Here is a 14954-nt window from a genome sequence, read left to right as displayed (position 1 = left end):
TTTCTCTCCCTCCCAGATATGCCCTAAACAAATGTGCCTGATACATGTACATATGAGGGTCATGGGTATGTATTTGGATAAGTATGAATCTTTATTTTTATTTTTTTCCATTTTTAAATTACTTCTATTTTTCAATTACGGTTGACTTACATTATTAGTTTCAGGTGTACACCCAGCGCTTAGACATTACCTAACTTACCAAGTGATCGCCCTGATAAACCTCCCACCATCTGACACCAGACATAGTTATTAGAGTATTATTGACTGTATTCCCTGTGCTGTACTTCACATCCCTGTGCCTATTCTGTAACTACCAATTTGCACTCCCTAATCCCTTCACCTTTTTCACCCACCCTACCAACCTCCCTCTTATCTGGCTATTGTCAAAATATTCTCTTTATCTATGAGTCTGTTTCTGTTCTGCTTGTTTGCTTATTTTATTTTTCAGATTCAATTATTGACAGATATGTATTTATTGCCATTTTATTGTTCATATTTTTAAATCTTTTTCTTCTTAAAGAAGACCCTTTAACATTTCATGTGATACTGGTTTGGTGGTGATGAACTCCTTTAGCTTTTTCTCGTCTTGGAAGCTCTTTATCTGTCCTTCGATTTTAAATGACAGCTTTGCTGGGTAGAGCAATCCTGGTTGTAGGTTTTTGCTTTTCATCACTTTGAATATTCCTTGCTAATCCCTTCTGGCCTGCAAGGTTTCTGTTGAGAAATCAGCTGACAATCTTTTTTTAATTTGTATTATTTAATCCTTTCCTGACGATATGTTTATTGATGGGGGGGAGAGACATTGATGTGAAAGAGAAACATTGATTGGCTGCCTCCTGTGCGCACCTGACCGGGGACTGGGCCCACAGCCCAGGCAAGTGCCCTGACAGGGAACAGAACCAGCGACCTTTCAGTGCACAGAGGATGCCCAACCAATTCAATTACACCGGCCAGGAGTTAGCCATTATATTTTAAAGCTTTCAGCTCCTTTTTTCTTCTCTTCTCCTCTGCGGCTACAATAATATGCACTTTGTTTCTCTTAAGAGTATCCCATAGTTCTCAAGGGCCTTCTATACTCTTTTATTCTTTTTGCTTTGTTCTCCTCTGACTAAGTCATTTCGGATGACCTGTCTTCTACCTTACACATTTTTTCTTCTGCTTGATCCTGTCATTGATGTTCTATATGATTATTTTATTTTATTCATTTTATTTGTATTATTTTTCAGCTCCAGAATTTCTGTTTGACTTTTAAAAAAAATAATTTCTTGGTTAAACTTCCCATTTTGTTCATGTATTGTTTTCCTGATTTTGTTGAATTGTCTTTCTGTGTTTTCTTGTAGCTCACTGAATTTCCATCCATAAAACAACTATTTTCAATTATTTATAGGGCAACTAGAAGATCTTCATTTCCCGGAGTCAGTTTCTGGAAGGTTATTATGTTCTTTTGGTGGTGTCATGTTTCCTTGATTTTTCATGTTCCTCAAAGTCTTGTGTTGCTCTTTGCATTTGAAGAAGGTGTCACCTCCTGTAGGCTTTACTGCCTGGCTCCAGAGAAAAATACCTTCTGGCAGCCTTGTTGGGGATTCTGGGACTTTCTTAGACCTTTTCTATGTAATGTGTGCTGCACACTTATTGTTCCCTCTTGGGTTGGGGGATGTGTTAAGATTGTATGCCTTCTTTTGATCCTGCAAAGCCAGGCTGTGTGTTGTCAGCCTCCCGTTTATTTTCTCTTGAACGATGCTGAATGCTCAAGTTCAAGTCCTTTCTCCCAACAGTGTGGTCAGGCGGGCTTTCTGCACATGCTCACTAGCTGTCTGCAAAGCCTCACTCCCACCACCATCTCCTGCATGCACAGAGAGCCTGAGAGCTGGCTGTAGGATGTGGGTGAGGTGTGCGGGACATTGCGAGTGCCCATGGGCCAGTTTGGGGGATCCATAGGTTAGGCATTTCCTGTAGCTCACTGGTGGGCTTCCAGATTCAGTGCATGAAGCAGTTAGTAGGATCCACATTCCTTTGATGCTCTCTGCAAGCGATGGCTGCTGTTCTCCCAGCTGCTTCCCAGTTGTGCTGCACACCCCAGTATTCTGGATGGGGTGAGAAAGAAGTGGTTCTCTTGGTGACTTCCCGCACAGCTGGGGAAGCTGGGAAATCCCTCACATGCTCTGTTTTCCCCATGAGAGTAATCCCTGGCCAAGGAGATCTCTCTTGGCACTGAGCTATGCCATCTTGGGAGAGGGGTGATTGGATAAAGTGAGACTGTTCTTCCTACCCTCTTGAATGTGTGTAATCTTGGATGTTTCTGCTCTAATGGTTTGCTGGGGCTTCTCTGCTGGACTCCCAGAGCTCTACAAAGGCACTCTCCTCCACGGGTGATTGTCTAAATCAATGGTCTTTGGGGGAAGTCTGTAGAAAACTGTTAGTCTGCTATGTTGATTATGTCACTCCCTATTTTTATTTTTTTAAACATAATATAAAATTTACCAAGTTAGCCATTATGAAATGTATAGTTGTGTTAAGTACATTCACATTATTGTGTAACCAATCTCTAGAACTCTGATTATTGTTATTATATTACTATTTTAATCCTCATCTGAGGATATTTTTTCCATTGCTTTTCAGAGACAGTGGAAGGGAGAGAAAGAGAAACATTGATGTGAGAGAAACATCGATGTGAGAGAAACACACTGATTGCTTGCCTCCCACACGCACTGGGACCAGGGCCCAGTGGTGAGCATATTGAACCCACGACACTTCAGTTCGAGGGTCAGTGCTCTAACCACTGAGCAATCTGGCTAGGGCCATTTGGTTTCTTTTGATAGTGTCTTTGTCTTTATTGATACAGCCATTTGGTATACAGGTTGTTTTCCTGACTTTATCCACATCTTCGTTAGGTCATTGAGTCTCTTGATGTCTTTAGTAAATCCAATGTCTGGGGTTCTTCAGGGTAATTTTTTATCAGTTAATTTTATTCCTTTGAATGGGCCACACTTTACTATTTCTTTGTATGCCTGTGATTATTTTTTTTAAACTGGATATTTGAATCTTAATGTGTTAACTCTGGAAATGAAATTCTCCTCTTTCCCCAGAATTTGCTGGTTTTAATTTTATTTATTTTTTTGATTGTTGAAAGGTGTCTTTGTGGTGGGGATTAGTCTGAGGTGAAAGCTTACGGTCTCCTTAGGTCATATTTGAGCCTGTGTCTTTGCTGGGCATGTGTGGTGGCTTTCTAAATTCCTCTGTACATGTGGTTGCTTTTGAATGTCCTAATCCTTAAATGTCTGGCTCGCCAGAGGGGGGAAAGGGGAGCGGGGAAAAATACCCCAAAATGTTATTTCTTTAAATTCCCTGGAAGCAGCTTCAGTCATTTGGGATGAAACAATGCTGGCCAGAACCTGTGCTAGCCAAGATTTCCCCTGGAAGCTGCAAGCTTTTAAATAGACTTCAGAGTCCCAAAATAGTCCACATAGTTTCTGACAGTACAATTGTTGTCATCTAGGTGGAGAGAAGGATTCCAGATGCTTCCTACTCCTCCAGCTTCCCTGAGGTCATTCTAGTATAATCTTATACCAGGTTCTTTTTCAGCTGTCCTAAAAGGAACCAAGGGAGAAAGTGTTCACCCCTGGACCAGTGCTTTAAAGACCAGAAGAGTGTTCCTTAGATCAGAGTAATGAGGCAGTGGGCAAACCCCCAAAGAATGTGGAAAATCAGGATAAAATTTAGGCTACTTGGGCAACCATGTTGCCTCATCTGAAGATTGTCGTTCTAGGACTAAAATCCTGGTGTTCTTGGGTTTGTTTCACTAAAGATGAGTCCCGCGTTTCCAGGGGCTAGTCTCTAATTTGGCCTGTCTTCAACTGCATGCAGACTGCAATTTGGGGCAAACTTCTCCTGACCCTTGGGAGTGTTCCTTTGGCACTCAAAATAAATACAACGATGAGTCATAGGAGGTCCATAGGAGGTGCTAGGGACTGTCAGCAGATTGGGCAGCTGCCCATAACTAACATACCCTAGAGTGTACTTGGTCCAAAAAGTAGCAATTTAAAAAATATATATATCTTTATTGATTTCATAGAGAGGAAAGGAGAGGGAGAGAGAGAGAGAGAAACATCAATGATGAGAGAGTGATAGATCAGCTGCCTCCTGCACGTCCCCGACTGGGGATTGAGCCCACAACCTGGGCATGTGCCCTGACGGGGAGTCAAACCCCGATTGCCTGGATCCTGGGTGGATGCTCAACCGCTGAGCCCTGCCCTGCCGGGCTAAAGTAGCAATTTTATGTGATTACTTGTTGAATCTCTAGTGCATCTGTGCCCAATACATGTTTGTTGAATTAATGTATTGGTTGGGACACTTGTGTTAGGTTCTCTATAATAATTTCCCCCTAGGATCCTCATGTGAACCTAACAATCACACATACAAATATATGTATGACCATTTACAGGCATGTGTGTAAGTAGTTCCTAAGCCAGTGATTGGAAAACCTTGCTACTCATGACTCACCTGAGGAATTTTCCCCAAACCCTGATTTCTGTGTTCTAACCATCGAGATTGTTTTAACGAGTCCAGGCAGAAGTCAGGAATATGTATTTTTCAAAATATATATTGGGTAATTCTGATATGCAGCCAGAGTAGAGAACCACAGCCCTGTCCGAATGGAGGAGTGAAACGTTCCTTTTCTTTAGGGAGATTCTGGGTTAGGCAGTAGGGTAGTCCGGAGCGCTAGTTTCGGAGCTTGGAGATTGGGTACCAATCTCACTGTAGCTACTTCCTAGCTGTTAGCCTTTGACAAACTACCTAATCTTCCCGAGTTTCAGTTATCTGTACTCCAGTACACAAAAGAAATGTGGGCCAGGTATGTGCCGGTGTGCACGCGTGGCCCTGGATTAGTCCGCATGTGGAAGTCCCCGGCTCCAGCCGGCGCCCGAGACCCAGTTTCCCGGCCCCGCCCAGCGGAGGATGCCAGGGGACTAGGGACTGGTAAGCGCTTGCTCGCCGGCCCAGGTGCTGCGCCGCACACGTCCGCCAGGGGCCGCTCGAGCTACCCAAATTTGGCGCGCGAAGCGGGCTACACCCCGCGCTTGCGCACTGGGAGCCTCTGAAGCCTCGCCCCCCTCCAGCCTCCGGCCACTGCGCCCCTAGCGGCTGCCTCAGGTCCAGCGTCCACGGCTGGGTACGGCAGCGCGTGGGGGACAATCTTCCCGCTCCCGTGGCTGCGCGCCCCCCCCCCGCCCCCCCCCCCCCCCCCCCCCCCCCCCCGCGCGCTGCTTCGTGCCGTGGGCAATTCCGGGGCGGGGAGTCGTAGCGGCTCCCGGCTCCCTGCGAGGCGGGGGCGGCTGAGGCCCCGCGGAGGTCGGGCTGCCCGCCGCCTGGGCCCGCGCTGATGCTGCGCTGGCTGATCGGGGGAGGCCGAGAGCCTCCGGGGCTGGCCGAGGTGAGCGCCGCGGGGGCGCCCGCGCCGGCCGGGGCTGGGGCTGAGCCGGCTGAGCCCGGACGGGCGACCGCGTCGGAGGCGGGGCTCGCGCCTGGGGGGCCGGGTGGGGGGCTGGTCGGGCTGCGGGCGCCTCTTTCTGCGGCGGCTGTGTGCCTCGGTTCTCCTGAGGCCCTGGGGTTGAACACAGCCTCCGGGTTACGGAAGGCGAGCAAGCTGAAGCCTGGGGTCACGCGCCGCCCTCCGCCCCGGCAGCCCCCCTCGGCAGGACGCGCCCTCCGCCCCTGCAGCCTCCGGCGGCGGGACACTGCCCCCCCCCTCCCCCGCAGCCTCCGGCGGCGGGACACTGCCCCCCCCCCCTGCAGCCTCCGGCGGCGGGACACTGCCCCCCCCCCCCCCCGCAGCCTCCGGCGGCGGGACACTGCCCCCCCCTCCCCCGCAGCCTCCGGCGGCGGGACACTGCCCCCCCCCCCCCAGCCTCCCGCGGCCCGGCCGCCGCCCCCAGGCAGCCTCCCGCGGCCGGGACACTGCCCCCCCCCCAGCCTCTCGCGGCCGGGACACTGCCCCGCCCCCCGCCTCCCGCGGCCCGGCCGCCGCCCCCCTGCTGGGAGCCCCGGGGAGGGGGGGGGGGAACTGGGCCACCTCCCCCAGTCGGCTGATGCTTGCTTAGGGATGGTAAAGCTGGTTTGGTTTTTTCATACAAGAACCAAGAAAAAGATATAATTGTTTCTTAAAAGTAATGTTTTGCTTCAAAGTCAAGAAAATGATGTACTTAGTTGCTGTTGGGATTCCGTGGTCGCTCTTCCTTCTCGGGCCGAACCGCTGAATGGACGGTCAGGAGACAGGCGCGAGACGCCGCGAGGGAAGCAGCTGCGCGGCCCCGGCGGGCTGGGGCGCCGCTCACTCCCGGCACCCCGGGGAGCTGGCGCCCGCTCCCTCTCACTTCTCGCAGGAAATAGTGCTCTTCACTGTTAAAATGGGAAACTTGGGTGGTTGTAAGTCCAACAGCCTTCCTTCCCAGTCTGAGCTCCCTCCTGTCCTTGCAGTTGAAACGTACTCCTTTCTGAAATCGGCCTTAGTTGGAATTAGACGCGTGTCAGGCAGGCTGGAATCCTCAGGCGGGGGAGCGGGGGGCCAGCGGCCCGCGGGGGGGGGGGGGGGGCAGCGGCCCGCGGGATGCGCGCGCAGCCGCTGTGCGGGGGGGCCCCCCCCCCCAGGAGCCGCCGAGCGGGGTCACCGAGTCTGCCGGTGGGTCGCACGGCTTCCCTCCGGGGAAACTGGTACATAGTTCTCAGGTTTCTCGCGGTGGATTTTCACTGCTGGAAGGGAGGTGGGATAAATAAAAGATTACTGCTTTGGGGTGGATACTTTTGGAAGACATTTATGCATGTTAAGTTGCACATTTCGTCATGTAAAGGCACTTCAGTTTTATAACAGCTGTGAATTTGTACATGATCAGAACCAATGATTTGCCTTAATTTATGCAAGAACTTTGAATCTAAGCCCCTAATTTAAGGAGCGTTTCCCTGCTGGGATAATTTTGCCCGTTAGGGGACATTTGGCAATGTGCGGAAACGTTCTTGATCGTCACAGTTTGGGGTAGGGGTGAATTTCTATTGACATCTAATGTAGAAACCAGGGATGCTGCTGAACATCCTACAGCACAGGACAGCCCTTAAGTAGTGTCAGGTTTGAAAAACTGCAGTTTAGAGGTTAAGAACAGAGGTTTTATGAAATAGTAGTGGGTTGGACTACAGAAATGGGGTTAATAAGAACTACCTTACAGAGTTACTGAGTTATATGCTATATGTGCTGTGCGTAGTGTTTGGCACATGGCCTGCCACCTAATACTCTGTGAATGTTAGCAATTATCTTTATCAATATTTTTTTTCAAAGTTGATTTCCTTGAATTCATTGACTTTAAATAATTTCATTCCTCCCTTTACTCAATAAGCAAATATATAATGAGTGCCTACAATGGGCTAGGCACTACTTTAGTCTGTTTTATATTTTACCCCTTTGACCTGCAGGTTTGTTTGTGCCAAGTTTCAACTGAGAAACACCCATTTTAAAATACTGAGTTGGCTTGGTCCATTAATTTTTTAGGTCAGGTTTATTGAAATATAATTTCATAAAATAAAATTTTACCTTTTTGTAAATTTATTGCAACTTGAAAATACTGAACTTTATGGTGTGGATTTGTGGTAAGAAAAATGTTTTCTGTTAAATTCGCAGTCAGTTGGTATTAGGGGAAATAATACAGGGTGTGGCAAAAGTAGGTTTACAGTTGTGAGTACATGAAACACAGAGTTTATTCTTGTATTTTTTATTATATTATTTTCCATACAAACAACTGTAAACTTACTTTTGTCCCACCCTGTAGTATTAAAACATGATATTTTACAGCATTTTTAACTCGTTTTCTTAGATGTATACCATGAAGTTTTATTCCAATATGACTTTTATCATAAATTATTTTCTCTCTCTCTTTTGTTTTGACTTTTTTTATTTTATTCCCAATACAAGAAATCTCCTTTACAGACAATAGGTGAGGAACAAACCCAGAACCCCTACACTGAACTGCTTGTCCTGAAAGCTCATCACGATATTGTACGATTTCTGGTTCGGTTAGATGCCTACAGGTAAGAAACGCTAGTGGTCCAATTGACTATTGTTTGGAAAGAGTTTTTAGAGAATTTTATATTAAAAATAACTTCAAAATCAATCCATCTTTTCTAAAATTTAAAAACTGGTCATTATCAACATTTAGTAGAAATGGACCTCTAAATCTTGATGAAATATGTATCCGAAGTCTTTTTTGCTCAGAAGTCAGGGTGTCATATCTGGTGATTTGATGCTTACGTTTGTTTGAGGGTTTTTTTTGACAGCTCAGAATTTATTTATTTTTTTGTAAGTTTAGAGGAAGTGTATGACTTTAAAATTTGGGTGAGGTTATAACTATATATTAAGGTGAACCTAAATTTGATGAACAAATATGGAAAATATTTAAATATTAGGTACCTAACCCGGCCAGGCATAGCTCAGCGGTTGAGCGTCGACCTGGGATCCTAGGCAATCGGGGTTCAATTCCCGGTCAGGGCACATGCCTGGGCTGTGGGCTCGATCAATGACTCTCTCGTCATTGATGTGTCTCTCTCTCTCTCTCTCCTTTCCTCTCTCTGAAATCAATAAAGATATATTTAAAAAAAAAAAGTTAGGTACCTAAGGGAATGTATTATTTAGTGGAAGGTAAGTATTTAATTTGAATTTTTTGTTTTGATGAAGACCCTTTAAAATGAATATTATTCAGCAAAGGGAATAGAATCGGTAATATAATAACTATGGTGACAGATGGTTTAGAATTATTATGATCACTTTGTAAGATATACGGAAGTCACTGTGTTGTACACCTGAAACTAATATAAAATTGTATGTCAACTATAATAAAAAAAATAGAATGTACATTCTGTACTACTTTGGTAACATGCATAATGTTGTGCTGAGCAGATTTGCAAATAGAGATAAGGTGTGTAGGTCTTAGGACTGTAGATTGAGCTTATTACTGATCTGTATAGTGTTTATGAAACCCTCATCCAGTCATAGCCTTATCCTTTGCAACACGTATCACAATAACAACTACACGGTGTAGCATTTCTCTTGCTTCTAGAATGTAGACTTCATGAGAGGGGCCCTTAGTACCTGGCACAGTGCCTTACATGTAGCAGGTAATTAACAGATAGTCGGTAAGTGAATCAGTGAGTCTCCAGGTTGTTAGGTGGACGTGTTGCTTGCCGTCTTAACTCCCTGACCTCACTTCTGTTGTCCCTGTCAGTTCTCCCACTGTCATCTCTGATTGTCTCTTTTGCCTTTAATACTTTTTTTTTTTCACTCTTGACTCCATGGGTAACTGCTTCTGTGATTATTCCTAATTCTATCACTTTTGTTGTCTATTAACCTGTCTTCTCTCTGCTTTTCTTATGTCTCTGGTATTTAGTGGCTTTTCCCACATGCAGTGCAATTCTGACACTACCTGGAGTTAGGGCAGATTTTACAGGTTAAGGCACAGTCCTGCACAACACACCCCTCACCTCAGTCACCAGCTGCAGTCTCCAGGGTTTCCAGGCCACCCACACTTCTGACCAATTGGCTACACATTTCCACTCCCCCCTTAGGTTTGATAATTTGCTAGAATGAATGACAGAACTTAGGAAAGCACTATACTTACGATTATAGTTTTATTATAAAGGATACAATCAGAACCAGCCAAATGAAGATGCCCATAGGGTAAGGTCTGAGTGAGTCCCAAAGGTAAGTAAGCTCTATGTCCTCAGGATCCATCACCTTTCAGCATATCAGTGTGTATCACCAACGAGAAAGCTTACTCAAACTTTGTGTGTTCGTTTTTATTGGAGTTTCATACATAGGAATGATTAAATCATTTGCCACTTGATTAAACTCAGTTTTTAGCCTCCCCCTTTCCCCAGTTTTGAAGTCAGGCTGATACCTGTGGCTCAAAGCCCCAGTCCTCTAATTTCATGGTTTATATTTTCCACATGGCCAGCCCCCATCTTTAAACTGTCTAGGGGCCCACCCTGAGTCATCTGTTAGTATAAACTCAGGTGAGGAGCCCAGCTTCCTTGTAGAAACCAGGGGCAAAGTCCGTCCGAATTATTATACAACAAAAGATTCACCTCATATATGTGTATTACTAGCCTGTCAACATTATTTTTCTGTTGTGATACAAGCCAAACAAATCATAGCATGTTAACCATAGCATAATAATCACCAGCCTTTTTGGTAATGTTTGTTGTTGGTAGGTCCTAAGAAATACTGTATGTATTTAGTCAGACCTTTGAAACTAAACATTTCTGGGAAGATAGGATATTGGACAGTTAAAGTTTTCTTGTACCACATTTTGCCATAGTAAATTTCTAGGTAGGTTAAAAAAAATCCCAAATAATTTCTTAGACCATAATCACTAATACAATATTTGAACCTTGAATCCTCAAATCATTTTGTCTAAGAAAGTTAAGTAAAAAATGTACAGTTTACTTTCAGAATGTGGTCTTTACAGTTTTATGTGGATGAACTGTTAAGATTCCATGTTCATTGCTGTCTGTCCTCTGAAATGTCCTCTTGGCTATTCTAATTACCTAGTTAGAAGAAGACTTTCCAGAAAAGGCCGACTTGAAGAATGATCATTGTCCAGATGCTGATAGGTGATTACATTTTCTTCACAGTGGTGCTCATGTATACTCCACTTGTTCAGTGATATAGTAAATGTTTTGTAAACAGTAAAAAGCTATAGATAGTTACATCAGTAATCTATTGCCCTGTCAAAATCACCCAAACTTAGTGGTTTAAAACAACCACCATATATTTAGCTCACTATTTTGCAGGATGGCAATTTGGATTGGGCTCAGCTGGGTAGATTTTTTTTTCATCTGCGCCAGTGTCAGCTTATGTTGGTTAGGTTCACTTACGCATCTGCAGTCAGCAGGTAGACTGGCTGGGGCTGGCTGGCTCAGAGTGGTCTCAGCTGTAATGACTGGGGTCTCTCTCCACATGGTTGCTCAAGTGTTTGTTCGCATAGTGATATGGAGATCTAATACTAGCAAAGTGGCAAGCCTCAATGTAACTTTTCAGGTCTCTCTTCGTATCATGTTTGCTGGTGTTTCATTGGCTAAAGCAAGTCAGGAGCTGGCACAGATTCAGTAAGTGGATAAATAAACTCTAACCTCTTGATGGAAGAAGCAGCTAAGTGTCTTTGCAAATGGTGATGTTGGGAGGCAGAATTACTTGTGGCCGTGTGTGCTGTCTCACACAGTGAATCTAAATGTTTGAAATAAATGAAAAAGCCCACTTTTTGGCTTTTGCAATAAAGTGAAGATATTACTACATGAATCACATTTAATTCTTTGTACTCAAGTCATTACTCTGTCAAAATTTCCATATAATTAAGTCTGAAGTTTTTCAGTCAGTCACAGACCTTTAGAACTTTCAATCTGTGTTTTGTTTTTTTTTAAAAAATTTAATTCTGTAGTGTATGAAAAAACACACCCAGTCATTATTGGTAAGAAAGATGTAAAAAAATCTGCAAACTATATAAATATTACAAATAGAATTAAGAGCTTAACATTTTCATTCTTAACTTACCAGTTTAGTTTATAATTATCTTTACCATTGCATATGTACATGATTTATGCACTGTCAAATTACCAAAATAACTGAAGTAAATATTATATTGGTACACTTTTTATGTTTTTACTTAGTTTTTGTAGACATTGCATTCTAGTTTTTTGGTCAACTGTTGTAATCCAGGTTTCACGCTTCAGGTCTTTAGATAATATCAGTTTATTGAGAATTTTGCAGAAGGATTTTCTTGTTTTCTCGGTGGCTCAGCTAAAATCAGTGAGTGGAAAATTTTCTCAGATTGGTTTTTGAAGATACCAAATAAATCCTGTATAACCTAACAGACAGCTGCCTTTTCTTTTCTTCTTTAGTATTTCTTGAACATGAAGTGAGGGTCGTATTGATTGGGAGATCACTAAAGAAGGCTAAGACTCAGCAAGAGTCTTCCAAAAAGTGAACTGTGCTAAAATTGCACATAATACTCTTGCATTTGACACATTAAACTAAACGGAGTTTATAACACATTTTAAGAATAGTTTTCTCTGTTGCTCATTTGACCATTCCTTGCTACTCCAGGAAACAGACAAGGTTAGGTAGGATGGTGATCATGACTGGAAAAGAATTAGGTGACCCATGAAATGCCAGGCCTCAGAACAAAGTGTTCCCCTAGGATGGCTGGCGAAGCTGTATATTCACAAGAAGCTAAACAAACTCAGTATGGTTTGATAGTTGACGAAATAAAAAATATGCTCCATCTTTAAGAAAATATTCTTAAGCTAAGAATAGCTTTCTCATCAACATTCAGAGAAAAGATATCAATAGTCAGGATGACTTAGATCCTCCTAATATCTGGGTTCCCTAGGAAGCAGACAATAAAATGGAGTTAAGTGTGCAAACCGTTTATTACAGAGAAACACCAATGACAGGAAGAGGGAGGAAATGACTGGACAAGGGGAGCTGCCTCAGACTATGACGCGGATCTGACCAAGGCAGGGAAAAAAGGCAGCAATACACCATACAAGAATTGAAAGGCCTGAGGAGTCCACCAATGGGGCAACTGACAATTGGCTGTGATTTCATGCATTACCATTGAGCATTGTTTAGATTTAACTTTTGTTCACTGCTGATTGAATTAAAGTTTGAGGTGAAATGCTTTATATCTCCCTTCTAAACTCATGGACTCATGAGATTCAGACATGATACAACAATAATGAGAAGTTAAAAATCAAGGTTAGAAAAAGTATGTATTTTAAACCTGCAGTCTTCTAAAGTGGAGAAAAGCAATTATAAGAGTTTCAAGAATCAATAGAAATTGATGTTCTATACCAAAGAACACTTAAGACCTTGAGTCCTGCCCTCCCACCATCACTATACAAATAAAGAGAAATCAATAGGTAGAGAAACATAAGCTATTAGATATCCCTAGCAACTATTTTTGATACTAAAGGCATTGTTCATTATTATGATTCAGAAAATGTAAGTAATAAATTATATTTTTAATTTAAAAATGATTGTTTTCTTTTTAGTATTCAGATCTTTTATATTTCATTATTTCATTTTGAAATAAGTGTTAAGCATGAATTTTAAAATAACTCTTTTTGTGGTTTCTAGCTTGTTACCTAACTAGTTTTAAAGATCCTTTTCATTAAAAAGATATGTAGTTCTATATTAAAATACTATTAACAGACTTTGTCAGACTGTATTTGGCCAATTTCCCATCTCCTGGATAATCTTTTAGCTCCTACAGTAGGAGACGTAATCGAATAGTTTTGAAATGGGTACTAAGGATAGGAATTGTCTGAGTCACTGAAGACAACAGTTATGTATGGGATTTTGAAACTGAGGATGAGAAATTTGAACTTGAAGCTTAGTGTGGGGTGTTAAGGAAAATGTTACTTGACTGAGGTAATGAGGTTTTAGGGCTCTTATACAGGGATAAAATTCATTAGAACAGATACTTTTAGGAACAAAGTGATTTTTGTGTCCTAGTATATATAGTTCTTTACTTATCCCCAATGATACATGTATGGGTAACAGTGTTTACTTGAATGAAGACTTCCAAGGCACAGCCAGATATTGTGAAACCTAATAACAACCTTGTAAAGAAGTAGGAGTGTCATTTATTAATTAATGGTTAACTATAAGGGCCTGGTCATATGCAGTTCGTTGCTGGCTCTCTGTAATATCAGTTCTTTCTCTTCTATCCAAAAGAGCAAACCTTAAATTCAAATGAGTGAAAGCAGTATGAGGGGAACAACTGATGATCTGTTTTGGTTTATTAAATAATCATTTACAAACTTATGTACTACATTATTAATAGCAGATTACTTGGTACACTTACAATGTGATTGCTATGCACTGTGTTGGGACACGGCTTGAGAACATTGCTTTCTTGATTTATTTTATTTTATTTTATTTGTTTATTTTTTTAATCCTCACCCAAGGATATTTTTTCCAGTGCTTTTCAGAGAGAGTGGACGGGGGGGGGGGGGGAGAGAAAGGGGGGCGAGGAGGGAAACATCGATGTGAGAAAGACACATCAGCTGGCTGCCTCCTGCATGTGCCCCTACCAGGGCCAGGGTCAAGCCTGCAACTGAGGTACGTGCCCTTGGCTGGAATCGAACCCTGGACCCTTCAGTCCCTGGGCCAACTCTCTAACCACTGAGCAGACCAGCCAGGGCCTTTCTTGATTTTATTGGTGGTGAATAATCCTGTACAGCAGGTGACTTTCCTGATAGTGTTTGTACCGTGGGCACCTTCCCTACAAAGTGTAGGTGATGCTCTTTATGTCTAGGGAATGTAGGAGGCAAGGAGGAGAGAGAAGCTATAACTGAGCTCATCAAGAGCTCTCTTTTCCTGCCATGAAACAAACTTTATCTCTGAGTTTCAAGGATTTTCACAAAACCACAAAAAACAAAATAAAACCCCTAAAAAACCCCCAAACCTCCCATACCAAGAACACAGTCTTTATATAAAAAGGCCAAAATGCTGAGAGGAGTAAAGGAGAGATCTTGGCTTTAGATAGTAGTTACAGTATTTTTACAGAGAAAATAGTAGGAATAATTAACTTACCTAAAGACATGGTTTCTTTGTTCCACTTCTGTAACATCACCTCCCAGTGGTGAAGCTGTTCCTCAGCTTGGCTTCATGTCCTTTAAGTTGGGGTTTAATCATGTCCTTTTATTTTTTAAAAATATACCTTTGTTGATTTCAGAGAGAGAGGAAGGGAGAGGGAGAGAGAGAGAAACATCAATGATGGGAGAGTCACTGATCAGCTGCCTCCTGCACGCCCCTGCTGGCATGTGCCCTAACCGGGAATCGAACCTTGATTTCCTGGATCCTAGGTCAATGCTCAGTCGCTGAGCCACGTCTGGCCGGGCTAATCGTGTGCTTT

At 43.1% G+C, this 14954-nt stretch overlaps 1 protein-coding gene across 2 annotated transcripts in view; it reads left to right on the top strand.

The window, feature by feature from the left end:
* The first annotated feature begins 5328 nt into the window (after nt 1-5328).
* The window catches only part of WDR41 (WD repeat domain 41), a 36236-nt gene continuing 26610 nt past the window's right edge, over nt 5329-14954 (top strand). Inside the window, exons 1-2 of one of the 2 annotated variants that reach the window (XM_087815423.1) lie at nt 5329-5431; nt 7955-8070. In XM_087815423.1, the coding sequence (XP_087671549.1) occupies nt 5381-5431; nt 7955-8070 (167 nt within the window). In that variant the 5' untranslated portion in view covers nt 5329-5380. The remainder of the gene's footprint in view (nt 5432-7954; nt 8071-14954) is intronic. The other variant, XM_087815424.1, reaches the window with a different exon arrangement.

This window comes from Miniopterus natalensis, chromosome 3 (genome assembly GCF_054644295.1).
Source record: "Miniopterus natalensis isolate mMinNat1 chromosome 3, mMinNat1.hap1, whole genome shotgun sequence".
Lineage (NCBI taxonomy): Eukaryota > Metazoa > Chordata > Mammalia > Chiroptera > Miniopteridae > Miniopterus > Miniopterus natalensis.
This window is presented reverse-complemented; position numbering and strand designations above follow the sequence as displayed.